Source organism: Terrapene carolina, unplaced genomic scaffold (assembly GCF_002925995.2).
Source record: "Terrapene carolina triunguis isolate 2854851 unplaced genomic scaffold, T_m_triunguis-2.0 Scaffold130, whole genome shotgun sequence".
Taxonomy (NCBI): Eukaryota; Metazoa; Chordata; order Testudines; family Emydidae; genus Terrapene; species Terrapene triunguis.
Genome location: NW_020664481.1, coordinates 27,877,342 through 27,904,001, shown reverse-complemented (window position 1 = coordinate 27,904,001; position 26,660 = coordinate 27,877,342). Strand labels below are relative to the sequence as shown.

General features: G+C 39.5%; 1 protein-coding gene across 8 annotated transcripts in view; it reads left to right on the top strand.

Annotated features, from left to right (window-relative positions):
- CHD9 (chromodomain helicase DNA binding protein 9) overlaps positions 1–26,660 on the top strand; it is a 180,955-nt gene that overhangs the window by 121,844 nt on the left and 32,451 nt on the right. For all 8 annotated transcript variants that reach the window (XM_026652905.1, XM_026652907.1, XM_026652903.1 and 5 more), the window contains 16 exons: positions 1,357–1,567; positions 3,587–3,782; positions 5,285–5,452; positions 6,500–6,679; positions 9,930–10,040; positions 11,210–11,406; positions 12,548–12,747; positions 13,245–13,404; positions 18,353–18,442; positions 19,143–19,246; positions 19,374–19,491; positions 20,177–20,234; positions 20,547–20,589; positions 20,761–20,980; positions 21,154–21,356; positions 21,641–22,549. In XM_026652905.1, coding sequence (XP_026508690.1) covers positions 1,357–1,567; positions 3,587–3,782; positions 5,285–5,452; positions 6,500–6,679; positions 9,930–10,040; positions 11,210–11,406; positions 12,548–12,747; positions 13,245–13,404; positions 18,353–18,442; positions 19,143–19,246; positions 19,374–19,491; positions 20,177–20,234; positions 20,547–20,589; positions 20,761–20,980; positions 21,154–21,356; positions 21,641–22,549 — 3,168 coding nt within the window. The remainder of the gene's footprint in view (positions 1–1,356; positions 1,568–3,586; positions 3,783–5,284; positions 5,453–6,499; positions 6,680–9,929; positions 10,041–11,209; positions 11,407–12,547; positions 12,748–13,244; positions 13,405–18,352; positions 18,443–19,142; positions 19,247–19,373; positions 19,492–20,176; positions 20,235–20,546; positions 20,590–20,760; positions 20,981–21,153; positions 21,357–21,640; positions 22,550–26,660) is intronic.

Here is a 26,660-nt window from a genome sequence, read left to right as displayed (position 1 = left end):
CAGAGGAGGTACATAAAATGTGAATTTGGCCTGAAGAATTTAGGGCCACTCAGAAAGATAAATCGACAGGTGTGATTATGTGCTCTGTCTCTTTAAGCCGTCTTTGTGTCGTCTTGATTTTGGACTGTTCTGAAAGCCAATGTGACCCCTCCCCTCAGCTTAGGCAGCCCATCCCTGGCTACGTATGGATGTCTGCTCTTCTAGAATTTCTGCAGCACACATTTCCTGACCCCAAATATACCTTTACTGCCCCCAGCATGCCTCCTACAACAGGGTTTTCATGGCAGCCTTACTAGGGTTGCCAACTGTCTAATTGCACAAACTCAAACACCCCTGCCCTGCCACTTCCCCAAGACCATGTCCCTGTCCCGCCCCTTCCTCAAGGCCACCTGCCTGCTCACTCCGTCCCCCCTTCCTCCGTTGCTCACTCTCCCCCCACCCTCCCTCACTCTCACCGGGCTGGAGAAGGGGGTTGAGGTGTGGGAGGGGTGTGAGCTCTGGCCTGGGGGGTGGGGCCGAGGGGTTTGCAGTGTGGGAGGAGGCTCCAGGCTGAGCCTGGAGCAGAGGGTTGGGGTGCAGGGGGGTGCAGGCTCTGCGAGGGAGTTTGGGTGCGGGAGGGGGCTCAGGGTTGGGGCAGGGGGTTGGGATGTGGGAGGGAGTTCGGGGTGTGGGTTCCAGCCAGGCAGTGCTTACCTTGGGCTGCTTCCGGAAGCGACCGTCATGTCCATCTCCTACTTCCCCTGCCTGCAGGCACCACCCCCACAGCTCCAAGTGGCTGCAGTTCCCGACCAACGGGAGCTCTGGAGTCCGCGCTGGTCACTTCTGGGAGCCCACTCAGAGCCAGGGCACATAGGGAGCCTGCCTTAGCCCTGCTGCACCATTCACCGGACTTTTTGCGGCCTCTTAAAATCTCCTGAATTGGTTTCAGTAGCCACCAGGAGATGGATTCCAATTCCAGGAGATTCCGGCCAGTCTGGGAGGGTTGGCAACCCTAAGCCTTACGTAGGGCCATTGCTAGGGGTATTCTCCCTAAGCCAGGTAATCTTGTCCCTTTGTGCTGTCACATCAACATAGGGGAGCCTGGCTTGGGGGGAGGTGACCTCATGTGGGAAAAATTCTGTTTTTACTTACAGCTGTACCCTGTAATGTGTGGTTTGTTTTGTGTTGTGTTTTGTTTTGTGTTTGTTTTTAAAAATGGGCTGGGGGCGGGGGACAGAATTTGCCCCAAAGTGAACAGTTAAACAGTGAAATAATGTGGGGTAACCAAGCTGTGTGATCATTAACTTGTTGTGTGGGTAAAAAAACAACCACCACCATTTCTTTTGAGATTAGTCATACATTTTTATTATTTGACAGGTGCTGAAGAGAAAATCCTTGGGGAGTTTAGGGAAACATATATCCCAACTGCTCCTGATTTTCATCTACAAGCAATGATCCAGTCTGCTGGTAAATTGGTCCTCATTGATAAACTTCTCCCAAAAATGAAAGCAGGAGGCCATAAGGTGCTTATCTTCTCTCAAATGGTGCGCTGTCTTGACATCCTTGAGGACTACCTTATACATAAAAGGTAGAATGCTGCATATTTCATATACTCTGTGTGCTGTTCTCAACAGGGATATCTTTTTGATAAATGATTGCAACCTACTGAAATAAAAATAAAAATAAGCAAAGTTGGTAACATTCTTATATAGACTTGGCACTACATATATTTAATAACCTTTATGATGCCAATTTTATTTAGGACCATAGTTGTATGTTGTTTTTTTCCATACTTGCTGTACAAATTAGCAATTACTCACAACTAGGAATTCAGTATCTTGTATCAGTATCTTGATTTCAATTCACATTGTTTCAATTGTGATATTGTTTTAAAATGTGTTTAAAAAGATGTTCCTTGTTCTGTAAGCAAATAATACATAGACTAGTGCGGCATCTGAACAGGTTGACTCTTCTTTTGAATGCCATAGAGGTATGAACTTGTTTGGCTTTGCTCTTTGGTTAGAATTGTCAGAATTAATGCATGACAAAATGCATGACACCAGGAGCATGGCTGACTGACAAAATGCTGTGGATTATCTGCTGTGCCATTTTATGTCTGATCAGCAAGGAGGAAAAATGCTTGTGAAGCTTTCTACTGACAATTAAATACAAATTTTGCAGCTTACTCCACTTACCACCTGCAGAGAAATGTTTCTACGGTTTAAGGTGTGGGAGCAAAGCACATACATTTTGATATTACAGCAAGAGTACAAGAGTCTTTGTAATTATAAAAGTTAAGAAAGGAGCAATAATTTAACTAGGTTTAGGTTTAAGGAAAACATAGTTTCACTGGTGCCTCTTTAAAGACTTTTTTTGGGGGTGTGGTGACTTTATTCTTGTTCCAGTTTGCTTGGTCTAGAGAGATTGATAGAACAAAATTATTAGTTTAATAGAAATCGATCCTATTACAGCTAGGCTAATGTTTAACACTTTGCCACAAAAAAAAAAAAAGTAAGCTAATCAAATATAAACTAGGCTAAAATGTAAAGAAAGACTAATTTATTTTTAGAAGCAATACTTGTTCACAATCCAAATACTGGTTTGTCAAGTGACAGTTATCTAAACATTGCTTTATACTGATTACCCAATAATACCATATGTGATGAGACAATTTAGCATATTACATTATGAAACCAAAGTATGTTATAATTTGCACTCACTTTGTGTGAGCCCTGTTAAAGACTTGAAATGTGGTAGACAGCTCCAGAGGGAGGGGGGAACACATGCATGGGAATTTGGGGGTGGAGCCCCACTGCCTCCCATTGGCCAGCCGGAGGAAAATGGGAGCTGACCAACTCCTTGTTCTCCCCCTCGTTAATTTAAACTTCTGCCTGCGTCTTTTGGAGCCTCTTGTCACATTTTGCTGCTCTACCCTCCGTTCCTGTAATTGTAGCATAGGATCTGTGTTTTTAGGATGATCACATGTTTTGGTGTGAAGGGAGTTTTTCCTGTTGGGGCCAAATTGTCAGAGGCCTGATGGGTTTTTTCACCTTCCTTGCAGCATCATGAAGGTACAGTTTAATTAAATAGACATAGGACTTAGAAATCAATACTAGTCATTTGTAGGAATGTTTAATTTGTCGCAACTTGCAACCAGTATCTGGTATGGCTAAAGGCCAAATGGCCAGCTCCCACAAGTAAAAGAGACATGAGATTTCATTGGTGGACCTCAGGCCTATGGGAGAAGGAAAGACCTGAAGGCTTTGCAGACCAAGATTTCACTTTTGATACCTTCTCTGGGAGTCTGAGAGATGATTCAGAAGTGTGGGCTGAGTTATGGTTTATACGGTGGGAGCCCTGTAATCCCCTTGTTGGATCCAATTAAATGCCTGGTGCATGCAAGTCGGGACAGATAGCACACTTCCCCAGTGTTAAGGTAAGAAAGTGGCAGCCAGCCATATAAATCCATCCCTGTGTTTATCTTCATTCACCTGTGTATCCTGATCAGTGCTGTTCATGAGAGGTAAGTAGAAAGCAAAGATAACTTTTTTCCATTGTAGATAACAGATTGTTTTTCTAAATAAGGGGTTTCTTTTGCACTTTCTAGGTACTTATATGAAAGAATTGATGGGAGAGTGAGAGGAAATCTGAGGCAAGCTGCTATTGATCGGTTTAGCAAACCAGACTCTGATCGGTTTGTGTTTCTTCTGTGTACCAGAGCTGGTGGATTGGGCATTAATTTGACTGCAGCTGATACATGTATAATTTTTGATTCTGACTGGAATCCTCAGAATGATCTCCAGGTAAATCCATTGGAGGTTATGACTGGAGCATAAAAAACACCATGCTGTACATTTCAGTAACAGTATAACAGAACTTTTTTTAACAAAAAGATTACAGTATACAAACAGAGGATCAACTGTATTTGGCTGGGCTGTCTCTTTGATAATCACAGCTATGTTTTTCCACCCCACTTTCTATAATTGTCTTGAAATCTGAATACAAATGTAAATTTTGTAAGGCTTTCTCCTTTAACTTTTCCTGTTTCTCCCCCCCAAAATGTTCAAAATAGACTTTTTCTGTATTCATTTAATAAAATGAGTTCTTTGCTTAAATCATAATATATTTGCAATATATAAAGTGCAACACAGGTAAACTATTAGTGAGATTATAAAACTCTGAAGGTTTTGAGGATATCACAGAACACAGTGGGGACCAATTTTACTCTCTCATACACTAATTAATTGAATAAACATTAATGGAACTGCTCTGGATTTAGAATAGTAGAACTAGAGAAGAATTTGCGCCTATGCTAAGGTTCAGTTACTTCTGTGATGCTCATAGTGTTAGAGAAGGAATGGGAATGACTTTCAGAAACTATCCACACACAAAAACTGCAGTGGAAAGCCAGTGGCTATTCATTATCAGTGCAGAAAAATTGTGTAAATAATAGAGAAAAGTTAATAATGTATATGAAGTGATGTTGAAGTGAAGAAGTAGATACAATCATGGAATTATAATTAGAGGTATCGCATGTAAGAATGGGAACAAAGTGTCTCCTTAGTTACATGATGCTCTTTAGATTACAGCTGGGATTTGGCATACAGTTGTGGACACTCTACTGCGTATTATATAGAATAACTGAAGATTGCATCAAGAGGACTGTTTAGTATATAAAAAAGGAATTGTAGGGGGTACACAGAAGCGAGATTTGAAATATGTACAAGTTCAGAAAACTGAGGTTATCCATTAAGGACATAGGGGAAGAAAGAGATGAGACTGTTAATACAAGTAGATAAAAGAATAATGCAAAGATGGAGAGATTTCTCATCACTTATTAAAACTAGAAATAATAGATTAAAATTGAAAGTAGAAACCTTCAGCTTAGAGTAGCACAAAAATGTTTCAGTTGTAAGATCACCTAGAAAATGGACCGAATTTAAGGAAGAGGAAGTGGAATCAAAATCTCAGAAATCCTCATCAAGTGACTTTTTGTCTAGCATCTGTGGAGAGATCAGTACTGTGGAAAAAAATATACATAGAATTCATTTGTGAGATAAATAACATATCATGCAACTTAGACCACTTCATCAACATTCTGCCTACTAATCCATCTTTCCAAGACTACTTCTAACTTTCCAAACCTCTGCTCTATTTGTACAACTTCCATTTAAAAACACTGATTGTTTTCAAGTTGACTGTGTCCCTTTAAGATTACTTTATAGCAGAGCAGGTTTCTTAGAAGAAGGAATATAGCTTGCTCCTACACAGAAATCTAATTTTATTTTTGTTTCCTCTTTCAAAGGCCCAAGCCCGTTGTCACAGGATTGGTCAGAACAAAGCAGTAAAGGTCTACAGATTGATAACTCGGAACTCATATGAGAGAGAGATGTTTGACAGAGCAAGTCTGAAATTGGGTCTGGATAAAGCTGTTTTACAGAGCATGAGTGGAAGAGAAAATAGTGTTGGTGGTGTATGTAGACTTCTTGTTTTTGGCCAGAATAACTACCATTTTTAAAGCTACTTGTAATTGCAAGGGAACAGCTTAATTAATTTTAACTTAGGCTTTTTTTTTTTTTTTTAATGTGTGCATAGCTATGTGATGTTCCCTGATGAAGGCAAAGATGAACATTTGGAAATGTCTTCTAAAGCTTAGCCATAAATTTGCTTTGAACTCTTGCACAGACTACTTCCTCCATCTTTCCTTGTTAAACCAAAGGGTAGATAATTGCCTTGGTGGTGTATCTGAAAGTGACATATTTTGCTTACCATATTTTTTTTTTAAATGGCGTAGGCTTTATTTATTTATTTGTAGAGATTATACCAAACCACGTACCTAGAATCATTAAAATATTATGCTTCAGATTTCACAACATTCATTACAGATTCCGCAGAACAGGGAGACAGGATTCCTATCTCATTTCCTATGCAGCTTTCCATTTGTATGGAAGAAGACAGGACTAGATTAGCTCCACAATCAAATTTTGATAAATCATAGTTTGATATTTTTTACTCCACATACATTCTTTTAAAAAAAAATCCCATGTAATATAAAACTTTCCTCCACTTTATTTTTCTATTCTTCTATATGAGTATAAGCTGTAGCCTTAATACAGGAAGAGTTAATTGAGTTATACTGGTGATCATATACATCTTTAGATATTGATTAAACTGGTGCACAAAGCTATTTTTCCCGAAGTCCCCCATTAATCATTACATTGAATAAAGCCTTGATTCATCAAGTACTCACTAGGTGCCCAAATGTAGAAGCAAGGTCACACGAAATATGTTATGATATTTATATATATTTAATATAATTGTATTTATCATTTTATTGTTTTTATTGTTTTTTTAATTATAAAAAGGTAGATACTAAATCTACAAATCTGGAAAGCTAACTTAATTATAAAAATATTGGTTATGGAAGTAGGTAGAAAAAATACTGCACATATGCTTATGAGAATTTTTCACCAATTTTTACAACAAATTAAAACAAAAACACCTTCAATAATTTGTACAGATCCAACAGCTTTCCAAAAAAGAAATAGAAGACCTGCTTCGAAGAGGTGCCTATGGTGCTATTATGGATGAAGAGGATGAGGGCTCTAAATTCTGTGAAGAAGATATAGACCAAATCTTGCAGCGCCGTACGAAAACTATCACAATTGAATCAGAAGGAAGGGGTTCAACGTTTGCCAAGGTACAGTAGCAGCAACTTGTTTTCCATTTGATCATGCTACTCTGCCTTTTATTTAAGAAAGTTCTTATTGTTGCTTAGGTTCAGAATGTGAGATTTGTAGAACTTTGTGTCAGTGAAGAATTTCATGGGACTGTTTGTTTTTAAAATATGATGCCCACGTTGCATCTGTTCTTTTGCACGCATACACTTGTGTCTACTTTCCCTTTTGTGCATTACCCAAGAGAGATTTTGCATGCTGATCTTGCTAGAGAGAGACCTATATGGACATGTGCACATAGAAAAATCTCTGATTGGCATGGTATATGTTGAGTAAATTGCATGCTCAAAAGTATGAGACTACGTGCTGGCAAAACAATAGCTGTGTAATTCTGGTGTTGCTTTTTTTTTTTTTTAAATGAGTACTAATATATTTTTGATAGAGGATGTACAGTTACTGAGAATACTATAACTTTGCTTTGCTTTATTCATACACTAAGTACATAAACTAAGACAGTCATTGCAGGTGTAAAGCACATCTGAGCAAATAAACGTTGAATGGGATTAAAGGATAACTGTCAGGTTTATACTGGAAATGCAGAGGCATCTCTTTATCCATATTGTTTTCTTGTTAGGTGTTTGAAAAGCAAAGCAAGGATGGTTGTATAGGAGAGGAAATGAAGAGCTATAAAATGTCAGAAAAGAAAATGAGGGTGTGGGACAAGGATAGAATTGGGGAAAATACTTCCATACTAATTTCTTACTGGTGCTAGAGACAGCTTTTACATCTAAGACAGAAAATAGAATATACTCTATGCTGGTTATTGGCAAGGGCCATGCTTGCGCTATTTTATGGCTACTTCTAATTGTATTCATCTAAACCTCTTTGTTTAAAATGATTCCCTTGAAAATAATTTTAAAGCATTTTTTGATTGCAAGAATGAATACAAACAATGTGAATTATGGGGAGTTATAAACTTTCTCAAACTGGTGAGGCCACTGACATCTAACACTCACTATAGCAGACAGAAGTGGCAGAAATAAAAAGAACGAAAAAGGGTGAGGAGGACAGAAGAACTTAGCTTTCTATGTCTCTCAGAATATGCATGTAGTTATATTGATTGAGGATCCATTAAATCTTATTGTTTGTGGAATTAGGTTTCTTGTGAAAACTAGTCTTAGGAAAGACGAATCAGGAAGCTTATTGCTATCATATCTTCTTTATGAGAACAACCAAAAAGTATTTTTATACTTAATTCACCTTTTCTTCCCATGCCAGTTTTATTTGCGTGTCTATCTTTGGCATTAAACTGCCCCCAGACTCCTAATTTAAATGACATGACATGGGGCTGGAAATCAGAACATTCCCTTAAAGTATTCCACTTAAATGAAATCTCAGTGGCCGTGTTTACACTTACCGGGGATAGACACTGCTGCGATCGATACAGCGGCGATCGATTTAGCAGGGCTAGTGAAGGCCCCCTAAATCGACCGCAGAGCGCTCTCCGGTCAACTCCGGTACTTCACCGGAACGAGAAGATTAAGGTAAGTCAACAGGAGAGCATCTCCCATCGACGCAACGCGGTGTAGATACCGTATTAAGTTAACCTAAGTTACGTTGACTCCATCTACATTATTCATGTAGCTGGAGTGGCGTAACTTAGGTTGACTTACCCCAGTAGTGTAGACAAAACCTATGTAAGATGAAATCCCTATTTGGTGATGTGGCCTTTTCAGAGAGTTCTCTCCATTATACTAAATTAGTCATAGGAATTAAAAGCAGCAAAGACTTCCTAGGGTCATCTAGTCCTTCCTCCCTACCAGTGCTGAGTAGTTCCTTATGTTAAAATGTTTAGTGCTCTGCCTTTCCTGCTTTAAAAGTTATGAGGGAAATACACTTAAGAAAATTCCACTCCAGGTCTCCTCTGAAGATTCAGGTGATATATTGAGGGATGATTGTGGAGTCATAGCCATGTAGTCTTTTTACAAAATTGACAAGTTACAAACACTACTGACTCATTCACTTTACATACAAAGATTTAGATCCTGATCCTGCAGTGGGCTCCATTCAGGTGAAACCCTGTGCCGAAATGGAGCTAAATGTAAAATCAGGGCCTTCGTTGGATTTTGTATACGTGTTCAGAATTCCTTGTATCCTGCCTGTAATTTTTCCTTTGCTATAATATGCATACCGGTGAGACCTTGCTGTATGTCTTGTGTATCCTCAGTTACATGATATGTAGAATAAATAAGCTTTTTAGAAAGTCCATCCAACTTTTTTTTTTTTTAAACGCTATTCTGCCTCTCATCTGAAACATTTCAAATGACGGCACCGCACCTTTAAGTTTTCCGGGCTTGCCGAAGAAAGGTAGCAGTGTTTTATAGCTTGGGGGGCGGTGGTTGGGGAGAGTAGGTCAGAAACTACTGCAAAAGGGAATGTAGGGGGCGGAAGGCTTTAACGGTGCATTATGTGAAGGCACATTACAGTTATGATGTGTTAGTTAGAGTAGCCTATTCTCTGTGTTGTTGCCTCGAGATCTCTTTGGCAGTCACATGGAGATCTATATAATTTTTACCAAACATAAATCTTAATTAGACGCATGATTGTAGGACGGGTCTGGATTCAAATTTTCTTTGTGAGATTCCTTTTCAAAATGAAAGGTCCAGCTTTCGTTTTCTTTCCTCTGATCTTATGGCATGTTTTTGGTCAAGGATATACTGCAGTTGGTTATTTTAGATAGTTTCCTTTTTGTAATGTCTTTTAGAGGACGCTGTCCATCTCTTTTCTTTGCATGGGAATATTTTTGCTGCTGCGGTTCTGCCAGTGTTATGTATTTAGTTAAATGTTCTGATCCCTTTAAGGAATTGGGAGTAGCTTTTAAATAGAGAAACCCTTCTAACTCTGCAAGCTCAGTCGGCACATACATGTTTTAGCAACATTTTTAGAGCACAAATCAATAATAATTCTGAAATATTGTTCTCAGCAGTTTATATCTTGTCCACCAGCCAGCCCCTGGCAGTCAGGATGTACTCGCTTAGTGCTTTTAGTCAGTACCAAATTGATGGAGGCTACAATGTTTTTTTTAGCAGCTCCTCTCTTAGTTAGCTGCTTCCTTAATTTTCTATAAATTTATGGGACTTTGAAGTATTTTTGATGCACACATTGAACATGAGGGGCTTAGTATTTAAAAGGAATAATTTGGTGTATATTTAACATAATCATTCTCTATTACAGTTTTATGCCATTAATGGAATATGATGTTGTTTACTGCAGGCTAGTTTTGTTGCATCTGGAAATAGGACTGATATTTCATTAGATGATCCCAACTTCTGGCAGAAATGGGCCAAAAAAGCAGAAATAGATATAGATACCATCAGTGGTAGAGTAAGTATTTTTTGTGTGTGAATATTTTCATTTGTATACATGCTTTTTAATGGTCCTTTTTGTCTTTCTCACAATCATGTTGCTCATGTGGATTGAATATTCAGCAGATTGAACTATCCAGTTACCACCTTTGGAAATTAATATTAAAACCTTTGGCCTTTAAGGAGAGCGGTGTTGGATTTATGAAACTTTTTCAACCAACACCTGAACTAATCATCACACTTGTTATTTTAAATTGACTTCTTTGGTTAGTCAGTGCATTAGTTGGCAGCTTCAGGGCTTTTCTAATGTAAATCTGGTTCCCAAATGACCCAGGAGACCATTTTATCACCTAAGGATGGCTGGAACACAAGAGGCAGTCTGACTGCTTTGTTTCCATTGGCCACAACCCCTACCATGGGCACTTCGGAGTGTGAGAGAGCCACAATGTCGGTTCTTCTTTGAGTGGAATTGACATGAGCAAGCACTCAAAGAAGAAAAAACGTACAGTTACCTACCTTTTGTAACTGTTGTTCTTCAAGATGTGTTGCTCATGTCCATTTCCCACCCTCCTACCCCTCTGTTGGAGTTGCCGGCAAGAAGGAACTGAGAGGGCGCAGGGCCGGCAGCGGCTGATACACCGCCGCATGGGAGCGCCACTCCAGGGGGCACCACAGCCGGCCCTACGGATACCGCTAAGGCAGAAATCTCTGACAACTGTGCATGTGGATACGTGCACACCTAAAATGGAATGGATGTGAGCAACACATCTCAAAGTACAACAGTTACAAAAGGTAGGTAACCGTTTTTTCTACACAATCCTAACGCTACCCTGTGCTGAAGGAATCCCTAGGTAGTCAATTTAAAAATGTCTTTATCTCCTTTGCATTGCACAGAGCATAGGGAAGAAACTGGTTCCCAGTACCTATGGCAGTATTTAGTACAAATAAAATACGATATTACATCTAGTTTGTAACTAATGTATTGGTCTCATTGAAGGAGTAAATAATGAAGAATGTCTGTTTCTGTTGCATAAGAATACTATAATTGGTGTACAGCTAGAAATTTCTTTGATTTTTGTATAAATGTTAATGGAATTTAAATAGAAATTGCCCTCTCAAAATTATGTCAGGTACTTTTAGAAAATGTTACCAAACATGTCTTAGATAATATTTGTTAAAATTTTACAGAACAGCCTGGTTATTGATACCCCAAGAATTAGGAAGCAAACAAGACCCTTTAGTGCCACAAAAGATGAGCTGGCTGAGTTATCAGAAGCAGAGAGTGAAGGGGATGATAAACCAAAACTCCGCAGGCCTTGTGACCGCTCCAGTGGATATGGAAGAACAGAGTGCTTTCGGGTGGAGAAAAACTTATTAGTCTATGGGTAAAATATACTCTATTTTGTTAAAGTGAAACTCACAACATAGTGTTGATTTCTAAATATACTAAATCCTACTTATGGAATATACTTTGTTTTATAAACAAGAATGAATTACAGATCTTAAGATGTAAAATGCTTATGTGCATTTTAAATGTTGCCAAGTGTTGAGACTTATAAACTAGTAAAGTATGAGATACATTGGCAGCATAACTCCTTTCCTTTTTTTTCAGTATTTAAAGTCATTTTTCTAATGTACTATTTTTAATTCTCATCTTCCCTGACTGTTAAGAGGAGTGCTTTCAGGAGCTCAGATGAACTGCAGCTCACAAATAACGCTGTCAAACTATAGCAGTTTTTAAATCAGAGTCCTATGCATGAGACATGTTGGGGGAATCTATTTGGGATGGGAGTTTTGTTCTGTACCCTGTGTAAGTATTTCCCCTTCTGAAAAGTTTAATAGAGGAGTGAGTTTTTTCCTCTTTAATCAAAATGTGAGAAACTTGTTAATCCACAGATTATACATAAATTATAAGTGTTCACTGGAAAGAACTATGCATAGTTAGAAATTGCATTATATTATGCAATTTCTGTTTGTGTTCATTTTAAAATCAGTCTGGAAAAACAGGACACAATTTTCAATAAGAGATGCCATAAGTTAGGTTTATAAATCCATAATTAGGTGTGTAAGCAACCTGATTTTCAAAAATACTAAGCACCCTGCAGTTCCAGTTGGCTTTAATAGGAACTTGCAGATGCTCAGCACTTTTGAAAATCAAGCCTACTATTGATGAGCCTAACATTTGGGAACAAAAATCCTGGCCATAGTTTACATAAAGAGAGAGAGAGTGTATGTGCATTTAGCAGTACTGTAATAACCATTTTTGAAAAATCTAAACCAATACTCCATATTTGAGATATACATTCTTCAGAATTTCATTTGAAACAGTTATTTTGATATTTTCATCATGTATCTGAAGCCTGAGTAATTAACAGTCCTTTGCACTCTGGTAACTTAAGCTACTGAAGATACCAAAAAAGTGAAAACCACAAAATCTTAAGAAGTTCCTTTTGCAATAATACTCACATACAGATTGCCTGAAAATTGTATGTTAAAAACTCTGCTGGGTGTGTCACTTTGGATCAGGTGGGGTCGTTGGAGAGAGATTTTATCACACGGTCGCTTCAAGAGGCAACTAAATGAACAGGATGTGGAGATAATTTGCCGAGCACTCCTAGCATATTGCCTTGTTCACTACAGAGGAGATGAAAAGATAAAAAGTTTTATATGGGATCTCATCACCCCAACAGAGGATGGGCAAACACGAGAGCTACAGAATCACCTAGGTAAGGAACTGTAATTAGACAACTTGTTAAATGTAAGTTTGTGACATTTTCTAAGTATGTTTAAAGAATAATGTAATGTAATAACTAAAGCAAATGGATTTTGCTGAGGGTATCTCAAAAGGTTGATGGGGGAAAAAGGAGGAGAATTTTCTTTTCCAATTCTTTGCTATTGCTGGCTTTCCACAATGGGTTGGTATACTGTATGTAAACTTAACTTTCCCACTGGTTCCTGCTCATTGAAACCTAGTACACTGTGTGCTAACAGTGACAACATGCAGTCTCTCCTTTACCCTTCTGTCCTAATGATGAAATACACCTCTTAGAGATTCCTGTGTGGCAGACCAAGGAGCTATAAAGAGCCTGAGCTCCCATATGGTATTTGAGGTCACCACACCAGCGTTTACCTCTCTTTTAGAATATATTAATTTAAAAAACACTGCAAAGCATCTGCCAGTTGTACATTACTGTCCATTGCTTTGTATTTTCATTTTGTGTAGGTTTGTCAGCACCTGTTCCCAGGGGTAGAAAAGGAAAGAAAGTGAAGACTCAGGCTAGCACATTTGATATACATAAAGCAGAATGGCTTCGAAAATATAATCCAGAACATCTACTGCAAGATGAAGGATATAAAAAACACATAAAGCATCACTGCAATAAGTAAGTACTAGTATAAATATGTGAATGTATTTTTTCAGTTCGTATAAAGGATTATTTTTTCGTTTAGTTCTTCATTGTTATACTCTTGAAAGATTAAAAAGTATATCTTAAAGAATAAAGAGGCGGCGGGGGGGCGGTGTTAATTTTTCCCCACCGATGATTTTACGAAGCAGAAAGTAACATAGCTCTTGTAGTAGTAGTAGCCTTTATGGCATCTTATTGTACATTTCCAAAGCATCTTACAAATATTAACTACTATTTTTTGTTTCCTTTCTTGTTTGCCAACTTATTCTGTGAACAGAGATCTGGGAAGTCTGTTAATTCTGTAGAACCACAGAATTCACAATTATGGATGTTGTGCAGAAGGAGATACTAGCACCTGCTTGTGGGGCAGGCTTGTGGAGGGTGGGCCACACATCTCTGGGTGATGGTGTGGCACTTGCTGGTTTTCATTGGCTCTTTCTTATTAAGAATGCACCTATTTGTCGGTGCCAAACATCTAACAAGCACACTGGGTTTGGGTGGCATGGAGCTGTCCATAAATGGCAGGAAGGAGTAGAAGCAGCCCTCTGTCTATCCCCTTTCTGCAAAATCTCAGCTTCTAAAATCTTACCATCGGTTCCCTGTTTTTCTTTCAGTATGGGGGTTTGTGTTGTTGGGTTAAGCTATATGTTGAGGTTACAGGCATTAGAAGATACAGATACATTTCAGTTTTAAAACAGTTGCAAGGCATGGGACCATCTGGACTTTAGAGGTTGTTATGGGTTAGATTTAACTCAGTAAATAGCTAGGCTCAATCAATTTTATTAATCAAAGATTATTAGTCAAAGATTAAAACAGTGTAATACAGAAAGACGAATACATTACCACCAATCTAGGAGGCAGCAATGCAGTTTGTAAGCTTTCTCAAAATCTGAGCTTCACTCTATTTATATTAGCGTTGAGGGTTTCGTCATTTCTTTGCATTACGTCTCATCTATTATCTTTGACATGTTTTGAAAGTCTTGCACAGACCCTGCATTAAACAGAGCAAAGTTTGTAACCTTGTTTATGACCTTGTTTTGACCATAGTATTCCAGAAATCGGCAAAACTTTAGAGACAGCCTTCACCAGTTATAGCATGGAACAGAGGGCATGTTAGCTAATCAACAAAATTGTTCATCTGGTTCTTGTTCTCTGGAATGACTCTATAGCTAACACAGAGATTACAATACTTCACATCTCCTCTTGTTTAAACAGTTTAACATAAGTAAAAAGCATTTGGGGGGGAAGTGGAACATAAATAAAAGTTATAGTTCTACAAAAACACTATAAACCTTACAGACTTTTTCTTACTTGGCTCCATATTTATGCTCCTGTCTGCAGTAGCCAAGCATAGCAGAATGCCGAAAGGCTTTTGGTTTGAGTGTATTTCTCAAGCCTTGTTGTATTCCCCTGTTGTATACAGAGTAACAGAGCTGTGCAAAGCTACAAAGGTTACAGCATGTAACTTTAGATTAATGTTAGTGTTCTAGAATTCAGCATGAATATAAAGCATTGTAAAATATAAGGAATTATACTTATTTATTAGGGCTGTCGATTAATCGCAGTAAACTCACGCGATTAACTCAAAAAAATTTCTCACTATGCTAAAAAAATTAATAGCAGTTTTAATCGCACTGTTAAATAATAGAATACCAATTGAAACTTATTAAATATTTGGATGTTTATCTACATTTTCAAATATATTGATTCTTCTTCGAGTGCTTGCTCCTGTCGATTTCATTCTAGGTGTGCGCGCATGCCCAAGTATGCGGCCATCAGAGATCTTTGCCTTAGTAGTACCCGTAGGGCTGGCTGTAGTGCCCGCTAGTGTGCCACACCCATGCTGTGGTATATTAGGCGCTGCTGGCCCACGCCCTCTTAGTTCCTTCTTATCGCCCATGGTGGTCAGTCGGAGCGCCTCTCTTGCTTGTTTGAGCGAACGTTTTTTTTCCATTGGACTTCGGGCCTTTTGTTTAATTGTAGTTAGTGTTTAGTAGCGTAGTTAGCTGTTAGCTAAGGTCCCGGCTGGGATAATAGGGCTCTAAAACAAAACAGTGTAAAACTTTAGAGCCTACAAGACCACTCAGTCTTACTTCTTGGGCAGCCAGTGGCTAAGAGAAACAAGTTTGTTTACATTTATGGGAGATAATGCTGCCCGCTTCTGATTTGCAATGTCACCTGAAAGTGAAAACAGACGTTCACATGGCATTTTTGTTGCCGGCATTGGGAGGTATTTACGTGCCAGATATGCTAAACATTTGTATGCCCCTTCGTGCTTTGGCCACCATTCCAGAGGGCATGCTTCCATGCTGATGATGCTCATTAAAAAAATAATTTGTTAATTAAATTTGTGACTGAACTCGTTGGGGAAGAATTGTATGTCTCCTGCTCTTTGTTTTCCCACATTCTGCCAAATATTTCATGTTATAGCAGTTTCAGATGATGACCCAGCATGTTGTTAGTTTTAAGAACACTTTCACTGCAGTTTTGACAAAACGCAAAGAAGGTACCAATGTGAGATTTCTAAAGATAGCTACAGCACTCGACCCAAGATTTAAGAATCTGAAGTGCCTTCCAAAATCTGAGAGGGACGGGGTGTGGAGCAAGCTTTCAGAAGTCTAAAAGAGCAACACTCTGATGCGGAAACTACAGAACCTGAATCACCAAAAAAGATAATCAACCTCCTTCTTCGAGTGATTGCTCATGTCCATTCAACTTAGGTGTGTGTGCTCACCACATGCAGCAGTGCTGGAAGTTTTTCCCTTAGCAGTATCCACAGCAATATTTACACACACCTAAGCTGAATAGACATGAGCAACACATTTCAAAGTACACGAGTTATGGAAAAGGTAACTCTCTTTTCTGCTGGTGATATGACTCAGATGATGAAAATGATCATGCGTTGGTCTGCATCGCTTTGGATCATTATCGGGCAGAACCCATCATCAGCATGGATGCATGTCCCTGGAATGGTGGCCCAAGCATGAAAGGGCATACGAATCTTTAGCACATCTGGCATGTAAATATCTTGTGATGCCGGCTACAGCAGTGCCATGCCAACACTTGTTCTCACTTTCAGGTGACATTGTAAACAAGAAGCGGGCAGCAGTATCTCCTGCAAATGTAAAGAAACTTGTTTGTCTGAGTGATTGGCTGAACAAGAAGTAGGACTGAGTGGACTTGAAGGCTCTAAAGTTTTACATTGTTTTATTTTTGAATGAAGTTATTTTTTGTACATAACTCTACATTTGTAAGTTCAACATTCATGATAAAGAGATTGCACTACAGTACATGTATTAAATGAATTGAAAAATACTATCTTTTATTTTTACAGTGCAAATATTGACAATAAAAAATAAATATAAAATGAGCACTGTATACTTTGTATTCTATGTTGTAATTGAAATCAGTATTTTTGCGAATGTAGAAAACAGCCAAAAATATTTACATAAATGGCATTCTATTATTGTTTAACAGTGCGATTAATAGCGATTATTTTTTTTAATCATGCGATTAATCACAATTAATTTTGAGCTTACGCAGAGTTCTTCTTCAGGTCTGGGAAATGTGCTCAGCGTGACAGTGCTAACTATAAGGTAGAACAGATTGTTTAGCATTAATATTTAACACATATTTCAAGGGACCATTCAAGGTGAAGTGCCCTGTTAACATCTCTCCAGTCATTGGGGCGGGAGGGGGGAGGAAGCTGAGTGGGGGGGTTTGGGAGCTTATACAGGGGCGGCGGGTGAACTGCCGGCTGGGGGAGGCCCCTAGCCGGCCCCGCCCCCTTCCCCCGTCTGAAGACTTGCCTCCTTCCCCCAGCCGCCCCTAACGCAGCCCCCCCGGCCCCGTGTGCAGAGCGGGTGCATGCCCCCACTCCCCCGAGCGCAGGGCAGTCGGCGCACAGCCTCCTCAGCCCCAATGCCCCCAGCCTCCCCCAAGCACAGGGCAGGCAGCCCCAGTGCCTCCTGCCCCCAAGTGCTGGGTGCTGTGGCCCCAGTGTCTGGGGCCCCTAGCGCTGGGCAGCCCCAGCGCCCTGCCCCTCCCCCCCCGCCGCCCCAAGTCCCGGCTGTCCTAGCCCCAGCACACTGCCCTGAAAGAGGATCATCCTGCCTGGGCTGGGGCCAAGGGAGAAGGGCAAGCCAGGAAGGGGGCTCAGGGAGGAGGGTGGGTGGGGCCACGCCGGGCTGTTTGGGGAGGCACAGCCTTCCCTTGCCTATGTGACATGCAGCCCATGGACTTATAGATGGTAGTAATAAGCAATAAATTCAATGTCTCTGGTCAGTCCATCATTGTTAGTATGTAGCAAAGTTATGAATTTAAGCTACCAAGTTCATCTTTTGAGGGTGTTCCTCCCACTCCCTCATGAGTTTGAGGTTTTCCTGTTGCACGTAGTTCCCTCAAAGGGGCAGACGGGCCATTTGCTGGATGTTGGAAGGTTCTTGCAGGGGGCAGGAGGCTTGTCCAGCCTGGCTCTTGTTCTCCCTGCTGCTCTGGAAGCTTCCAGTAGAGTGTATGGCCGTGGTGCTGCTGCTGCTTTGCTATTGGCCTGGCTTTCTAGAATGTTATATTGGTGAGCTGCCAACATTTTTCCTGAGGAATGCAAGTGAGGGAAGGGAAATGGCAATTTTTAACAGTTTATAACTCAGCCAAACCTGAATAGAATTGCAGGGGACCAGGTTAGAGACATGCCTTGACTTTCAAAGGCTTGTTGCAAAGAATGGAGGTCTTAGAGGTTCTCAGGTAAAGGTTTTACGAATCTTAAATGTTAGGCAGTCTAAATATACGATCACTACCAGTTATCTCTGTATTTCAGGAAAAAGCATTGCAAAAAAACCAATAACTAGTTAATTTCACAAAAAAGCCTTCCAAACATAAATCTTGATAGAGTTCTAATGTCTGTTTCTTATGTGTTTGTTTTTAGGGTCTTGCTTCGAGTACGAATGCTGTATTACTTAAAACAAGAAGTCATTGGTAATGAATGCCAAAAAGTGTTTGATGGAGTTGATGCCAGGTGAACTATACTGAAGTTTTTTTTGCTTGTTTTTAAATGTAAACTATTAAGTAAGAATACCTCACAGGGAAAAACAATAACAACAAATAACATTTACAATTTTTGCCCATGAAAAAACTGTTTCTGTTGTATTTACTTTTTTATCATTAGCAATTCTAAGTTTTAGGAAATGTAAATATATTTAGGACAAATACAAATTCACCTGATTTATACTCTGTCAGCAGGATTCCCATGCTGCTTAGTGATAGAATTCAAATAATGGGTCTCTTTTTACCCTCATTGAAGGTAATGACAAAACTTCCATTGGTTTCAGTGCTATCAAAAGCAATTTATATGCTTTAATTTAGCTGCAAATTACCAAAGCGCTCAGTCCTCAGTGGAAAAATTGTCATTTTCATTTATGTTGCACTGTTTATGATTTATGCATCTGTCAGTGCTTTTTTTCTTTTTTCTTGGAATGCCAGCTTTTGTAAAAGAGAATGTGGCCTATATACTCTTGAGTCTTTTAACCAACATAGAAACTGTGAATAAAATGATGTTTAGCTTGTTGATCAGAGGCTAGTTTTTGTGTGTTTGGACATGTAAAATTACTGCTGCTGTCTATTAAAAATTGAAGTATAAAATGTGAAATAACAAAGACAAATTAAATTTCATCCTTCCTTGTGTAGATTTACATTTGTTTTATTGGTGAATTTTTCAGTGAAGTTGATGTTTGGGTCCCTGAGCCAGAGCATTCTGAGGTCCCTGCAGAATGGTGGGATGCAGATGCAGATAAATCCCTCCTAATTGGAGTTTTTAAGCATGGTAAGTAATAAGGATGACTGGATGACTAAATATATATATTTTTTCCCCTGACACAAACCTTTCCTCTCGTTTCCTTTTATGCCTTCTTTTAAAAATCACTTGTATGTTATTGCTTCTTTCCATTCAGGCTATGAAAAGTACAACACTATTAGAGCAGATCCCGCACTCTGTTTCTTGGAAAGGGTGGGCAAACCAGATGAGAAAGCAGTTGCTGCTGAACAAAGAGCAAATGATTACATTGATGGGTATGAATGTTTCAGTTTTGTTACAAGCTGTTTGATGTAAACTGAACTAAACTTATACACTGGGCCTGATTCTCTTCTCACACTATTTTTACACCAGTGTAAGTTGATTGGTATAAATGGTGTTATTTCTGGTGTATTCCAGTGCAAGTGAAAAGAAAATCAGGCCCAGTGTATTTATAGCACAATATTTAGACATGGGAATTCATTGGTAACATAAGGTTATCCATGCAGCAGTGATAGTGCTTTGCATTGCTATATGAGAGATGTGAGTTTGATTCCTCAGGACAACAGCCAGCACAAATGGGGAGTGCTACCACATTAGTCAACTTTTCCTCTAGAGGCCAGAAATGTCTAGTGTTGCTAAACAGCAACCCCTTTAAATCAATTTGAGTAGCATTGATAACTTCCAAAGAGGAGTTGTTCATTTTTCATGAGACAGGGGTTGGTGGCCACAATTTAGGGCCACAGATAGAAGACCTCTTGAAAAGAGGGAAAATGTTGAAGCCATAGTTCCTGTTGTAATGTTTTTTCCCCTCCAAAGTACAGTGACTGAGATTTCCCAGTAGAAAATTAACCAGAGAATAAATCCATCTTGATTTAGAATTGCTTTGCATAATGCAAGCAGAATAGGTCCTCTTAAAAGAGTATTAAAATAGATTATTTTGCTGTGTTGAAATTTTAACAGGGATGTAGAAGATCCAGAATATAAACCAGCCCCAGCAATGTTTAAAGATGATATGGAGGTACGGTATGCATCTGTTTTTAGTTCTTTCTATCATAATGAAAATGTTACTTCTAACTTCATGGAGCTAGTTATTTTAATATTTCCTATACATGCACAGCTTAAGTATAAGTCTCATAGAAGTCTTTTAAAAAGTATTTTTTGTGTGATCTCTTCATATTAAAGATGCCTTAATAGCCAGTTGTCTAAAATATAACGTAATACTATTATTCTTATTTTACTTTTATTAGTTATCTACCTAAGGTGTGTGTTGTTTAACTACGTCTCTGATGGATTCATATTTTTGATTTATTTCAAATCTTGGATTTTTTAGGATGATGCTTCATCGCCAGGAGATCTAGTAATAGCTGATGGAGGTAAAGTAAATTAAATTTAATATATGATGGTTATGGTTAACATATAGTATCCTATCATGCTGGACTACATCATATCTTGGCGCAGCCCTGCTTTGGGGGTAGTGCAGAACCCGAGGCACCATCAATAATTGACTTGTTTCTTTGATTTTGTTTGATTTTCTTTTAATATAGATGGTCAGATGATGGAAGGAGACAAAATTTATTGGCCCACTCAGTCTGCTTTAACAACACGTCTACGCCGCCTAATAACAGCCTATCAACGTACTAGTAAGAACAGGCAGGCCCAGCAAATCCAACCAACGTTTCCAGTTCAGGCCACTGTAATGCAGCCTCCATATGAAGAAGCTGCTCTAAATCCAAAAATGGCAGCCAAGATTGAAAGGCAACAAAGGTTTGTGCAAAGTAAAAGTATTCAGTTTAAATGCATGAGCCTATAGAAACTCAAAAAGACTTCAAATTTTTTTAAAGTTGTAGTCACTAATTGTCACAGGTGATAATATTAAGAACATTACTAAATGTCCAAACTTGATGGATGTTTTTTTTTTCTTTCTATTGCCAACTAAGATGGACAAGAAGAGAAGAAGCTGATTTTTACAGGGTTGTATCCACATTTGGAGTGGTGTTTGATCCTGATGGGGGTCGATTTGACTGGACAAAATTTAGAGCCATGGCTAGGCTACATAAGAAAACAGATGAGAGTTTAGAGAAGTACTTGTATGCATTTATGTCTATGTGCAGGAGAGTCTGTCGCCTTCCCTCAAAAGAAGGTATGTATCGTAGGAAAATAGAGTACAGTATGTTTTAAAAATATTGTTTGAATCATGTAGTTGATACTGATCATACAAAATATTGTTTTTCTTCTTTCCAAAAAGCTACAACTTTGTCTGCTTCCCAAAATTTTATTAGGGGAGAAGAAAATGGGGAAAAGTCTGTGGAACATGAGGTCAATGTTTTGTGGGAGTTGTGTATTAACTGGTTAATGTCACCTGCTTGTAATCTGCATTACAAGGTTTTGTTGCCAGATACTCCCATTTGTTTTATTTTTATACAGAACTTGTAGACCCAACCATTTTTATCCAACCAATTACAGAGGAGCGTGCTTCTCGGACCTTATATCGCATTGAACTCCTGAGGAAGGTACGAGAACAGGCCCTCCGACATCCACAGCTGTTTGAACGCTTGAAACTTTGTCAGCCAAATCCAGACTTGCCAGTCTGGTGGGAGTGTGGGACTCATGATAGGGATTTACTTATTGGAGCTGCTAAACATGGGGTTAGCAGAACAGACTATCACATTCTTCGTGATCCTGAACTCTCATTTATGTCTGCCCAGAGGAATTACAGTCAGAATAAAGTGGCACTATCAAGGACTTCTACTCCACTTTTACATCAGTATCAGATGGCATTGTCTGCGTCTCCTCTTACACCTCAGTCAAGATTGCCAGATACTAAAGGGAATGCTCTTGAGGATACAAAAGTTAAAAATGAAAACCTTAAAGAGGACCCTCAGTCGTCTGAAGAGGAATCTATGTCTACTGAGGAGACACGGACAACGATGAAATCTGAACCTTTGAGCCCCAAAAATGGCACGCCATTACAGACTACAGACCACAAACCTGGTGTGAAGAGTGAAACTGACAGGCGTATGGTTGCAGCAAGGACAGAGCCCCTAACTCCAAACCCTGCTTCCAAAAAACAGAGAGTCAACAAAAGAGGGTCAGACTCTAGTTCTGATTCTGACTCTGATTCAGACAGATCATCCTGTTCTTCCAGGTCATCTTCATCGTCCTCTTCCTCTTCCTCTTCTTGTTCACGCTCCCGGTCAGGATCCAGCTCTTCATCCTCCTCCTCTTGTTCTTCAGCATCCTCCTCCTCTTCATCATCTTCATCTTCATCATCGTCGTCATCATCGTCGTCATCTGAAGAGAGTGACAGTGATGACGAAGAGGCACAAAAGCGAGGTAAGTGGTAAAAGTCTTATTGCTACATCATAATTGTAAAAGTAAAAATACTGAATATTGAAAAACATATGAAAGGCGTAGGAATAGGAGAATACATAGTAAAAGCAAATATTCTACACTTCCCATCGCTTCCTACCAAGGCCTCTGTCGATTCAGTGAGTCACGTTGACTGATTTCATAGAGAACTGTGTTCAGCATTCAACTCAGGTGTGGGAGGAAGGATGAATTGTCAGAATTTCTGTAGAAAAAAATTTTCCCCTCTTCTTCCCCATTTCTTTTCTTTCCTCCCATATTTAGGTTCTTTTGGTGCCTCTTCTGTTTTTCCCTCCTCATTCATCCCTTGTCCACATTACTGCACCACTCCTAGGAATCTCTTGGAAACTCACAGACCTACAATCTTCCAAAGATCATTAAGAGTAATTTGAGGTACTGTCTCAGCACCCACCTATGGGCATGAGGGGACCGGTCTTGGTTACCAAACTTAGATATCTAGAGCAACAGGCCCTCCTTTTATAAAATCTCCCTTTTGTTTCTGTGCCTCCTGTCCCTTCCTTTTGTTTCCCCAACACTCTGTTTGTCTCTTCTTTACCTCATCTTAAAGTATTTCCTGAAGCAGCAAAGTATCATGCCACGTAATGCTGTCCCAACAGCAGAAAGAATTGCGACAATAAGAACCGTATTCTGCCAAAGTGTTAGCTCAAAGATTGTCATGACAGGAATTAGACAATGGGGGGAGCATGATTCTCAATGTCTTGAACTCAATTCAACTGTTTTACTGTTAATATAACCCTCTGCTCTGTTTTCTGTGATGGAGAGAAAAATACATTAAAAGTGCTAATATTCAAGATCTGCTTTAGATTGGTTTCCACTACGAGTACAACGAATGTTATATAATGGTGATCATTAACTTTCTGGCAGTAGAGTTGGGTTGTGTGGGTTAGGAGAGATTTCCCACCACTAAAGGTAAGGTTTTAGGCTGCAACAGCAAGGGTCAGTTATGAAGTTAGGTGCAAATATGTAATTTGTTACTATGGGATATTAGCATATTATATAAGTGGTGTATGCTCATTCATTTATGCTTGTCTGACACAGTGCAACATGTATTTGCATTCGCTGACAAATTTTCAAGCATTTTTGCACTGATATTCAGACTTCAAAACTATTCAGAAAATATAAATGAGATTGTGGATTAGTGTAGGACCTAGGAACACATAAGATAGAATTTTCAAAATCAGCTGTGTGGCTTGGGAGCACTAGGTCCATGGTGGGTTTTTTTCAATAGGATTTGTGTTTCTGTGTTACTTAGGTACCTTTGAAACTCACCCATAGCAAATCTATTGTTATATTTAATGTGATAAAAATCTTGACTATAGTATGTATTTGGCTTAGCAGCATGAGGCCTAACAGTCAACTAGATGGCATGTCTCTGTCTGAAGCATTGTGACATCAGAAGTAAATCAGCTAGTCATCGCTCTCACCCTCCAGTTCATTTGCATACTCAATTCTGTTGGTCAAAATGAATCAGCAAATGAAACTGGCAGTCAGAACTAAGAGAGTTGGGGTGGCATAGGAGTTCAGGACTGGAATAGAGGGGCTGTTCTAGATCAATGGTTCTCAAACTTATTTGATTGCACATTCCTTCTTTGTGTCTGTAGCAGTTTATCTCCCCCCGGACCACATCGCTCTCTAGCCACTCAGCTCTGAAGGCAGAGCAGAGAGCAGCGGCTGCTGGCCAGGCATCCAGCTCTGAAGGCAGCGCCGCCACCAGCAGCAGTGGAGACGTAAGCATGGTATGATACTGCCATTCTTTCTTTCTCTGCTGTTGCTGGTGGCAGCGCTGCCTGGCAGGCATCTGGCCACCCAGCTCTGAATAAGTGCAGTCAGTTGTTTTTTTTTTCCCCTCCAGCTTCTCATTCCCCCTCCGCCCCCCCAGAATACATTCCGTGCTCTCATCCAGGTTTGAGAACCTCTGTTCTAAATCAGGAGCTATATTGGCTGAGTAGGAATGAGACGAGATTTGCACTGAGGCTCCCTCATTTACCTTTTGCCTACTTAAAACTGTTTTAGTAGAATCTCTCTGCCTTGACTGTCAAGGAGGGAGATGACTAAGGTAAACAACAGGCTAGTGTTCAGGTTTAAGGCTAGGGTTAGAGTTACTGACTGAGTAACCTCTGATGTTGCAATGCTCCTCTGCCTGCAGGACCAAATGGGCATTGTCAAGGGGATGTTGTTGATAAGAAACTGATAAAACAAAGGAGACACGAGGAGTGGCTTAGACAATTTAACAATAAAATTTAGGGTTAGTGGCAGTATCCTGTAAAATTGCTGCAGGTTCAGGTAATAGGGACTGTATTCCTTCCTTTTCCACCACCTGCCAGTTTAGCCTATGTAACCAATGACATGTCTGACCCTCTAGTTGTAAAATGTTAGCTAGGGAGTGTAAATCAGTCTGTCTGACTTTCTGTTGCTGTTTAATTAGAAATTTCCATTTTAAAGATTTGGTAACTGCTGGAAGGTTCTCTTAACTTCAGTGCAATTCATTATGCACCATCTCTTTAATATGTAAGTTTTTTTTGATGTGTAGTACACCATTCATAGCACCTTTTGTGCAGCTGTCCTATATATTGCACACTTGACAGACGCTAGTATTTTAGATCTATCTGTTGTGTTCAAACTGTTTTGAGAGGACAGTATTTGTAACAAATGCCTCACTATTTAGTGATTTTAGTCTTGGTTACTAAACCATTGTTAATACTTCCATTATTTCTATAATCCCAGGATTTGCATGCTTAGCAACTGTACTGTTCTGCATGAAAACAATACTTCAGTTGATGGAAGGGATAGCCAAAACACTTAACCTCCACCCACTAGGGCTCTCTAGAGCAGTTTTTCTTTCAACCTTTTTGATACCAGGGACCTTTCTGCTGCCTTTCTAAACTGTGTCAGGGAGATCTGAGTGACTGGTGCTGGTCCACAGACAGGTCATTGAGAAACTCTGCTCTAGAGGAAGAAAGTTTTCAGCAGGCTCTCCATTTTGGACTGCATGGAAGGGGCAGGGGGAATACTGGAAAAATGGGTTACATATCTGTTTGAAATAGAGAGGTTTTTGGTGGTCCCAAGCATTCAAAATCCATTTCAGTTTTTGAAGTATTAATATTTAGGAGTTGAGATTTGACATGGATGTTATGAGTTATCTTTTGTTATCTAGGGCAGTCTCACCCTTGTATTGTGGCTGCTTGGTGCTGTGCCACAAGTAGATTCTGGGTGCAAAGCCAGCTTAGGCACCATGAGATGATATCCCCTCAGTCTCCCTTGCACAGGGGGATCGTCTGGTGGTGTAGAGCTAGGTTAGTCATTAATTGTGTTTAGAGAAAGGAGACGTTGCTAGGACTGTATTACACCCTGCTGATTCCAACCTGCCTTATCAGTCCATTGGTGCTATTGGTGGTACAATTGACAGCTACTTTCAGACTGTGCTGAATTATGCTTGGGACCATCCTGATGCACATCTGGCCCAGGATCAGGGAGTGGCGGGGGAGGGCTCAGCAGAGAGGCTGTGTGGTCCTCTACCATAGAAAACTTGTAATATTTTGGCAAATAAGTGGTGGGTAGTATTTTTTATCAATATTTTATGATTAGAGTGATAATGGAAACACTTTTTTTGTAGAAAGTAGAGTGTTGTGATACAAATGCTTTTTCTACAAAAATAAAAAACCTAACCCACTCACACCCACCCATCCTCCGTAACTTAACCACACAATGCACAGCTAAAATATGATATTAACTGATTTAAAGCAATGAAAATCTCCATCTTTCGCTCTCACTTATGTACACAATTGTAATCTTGCATTTTTTGTTACACATAAGTTTGAGTCTTGCAGAATTATCTGACATTGCTCTTGCATCTGTGGCTGTTAGTTTAAAAATATGTCTGGCCTTGCTACAAGGAAATTTATACTGTGCAAACACAGAGACATAATGTCCCTGATTTTCTTCTTCTGTTGGAGATGGTCTGGAAGAGGAAAGAAATGAAAAAAATGGAAGTTGGAATGTGGGAAACATAGGTGAGGGTCGGGGAGAAGGAGAAACAGTGGAATGTTAGTTGAAAAGA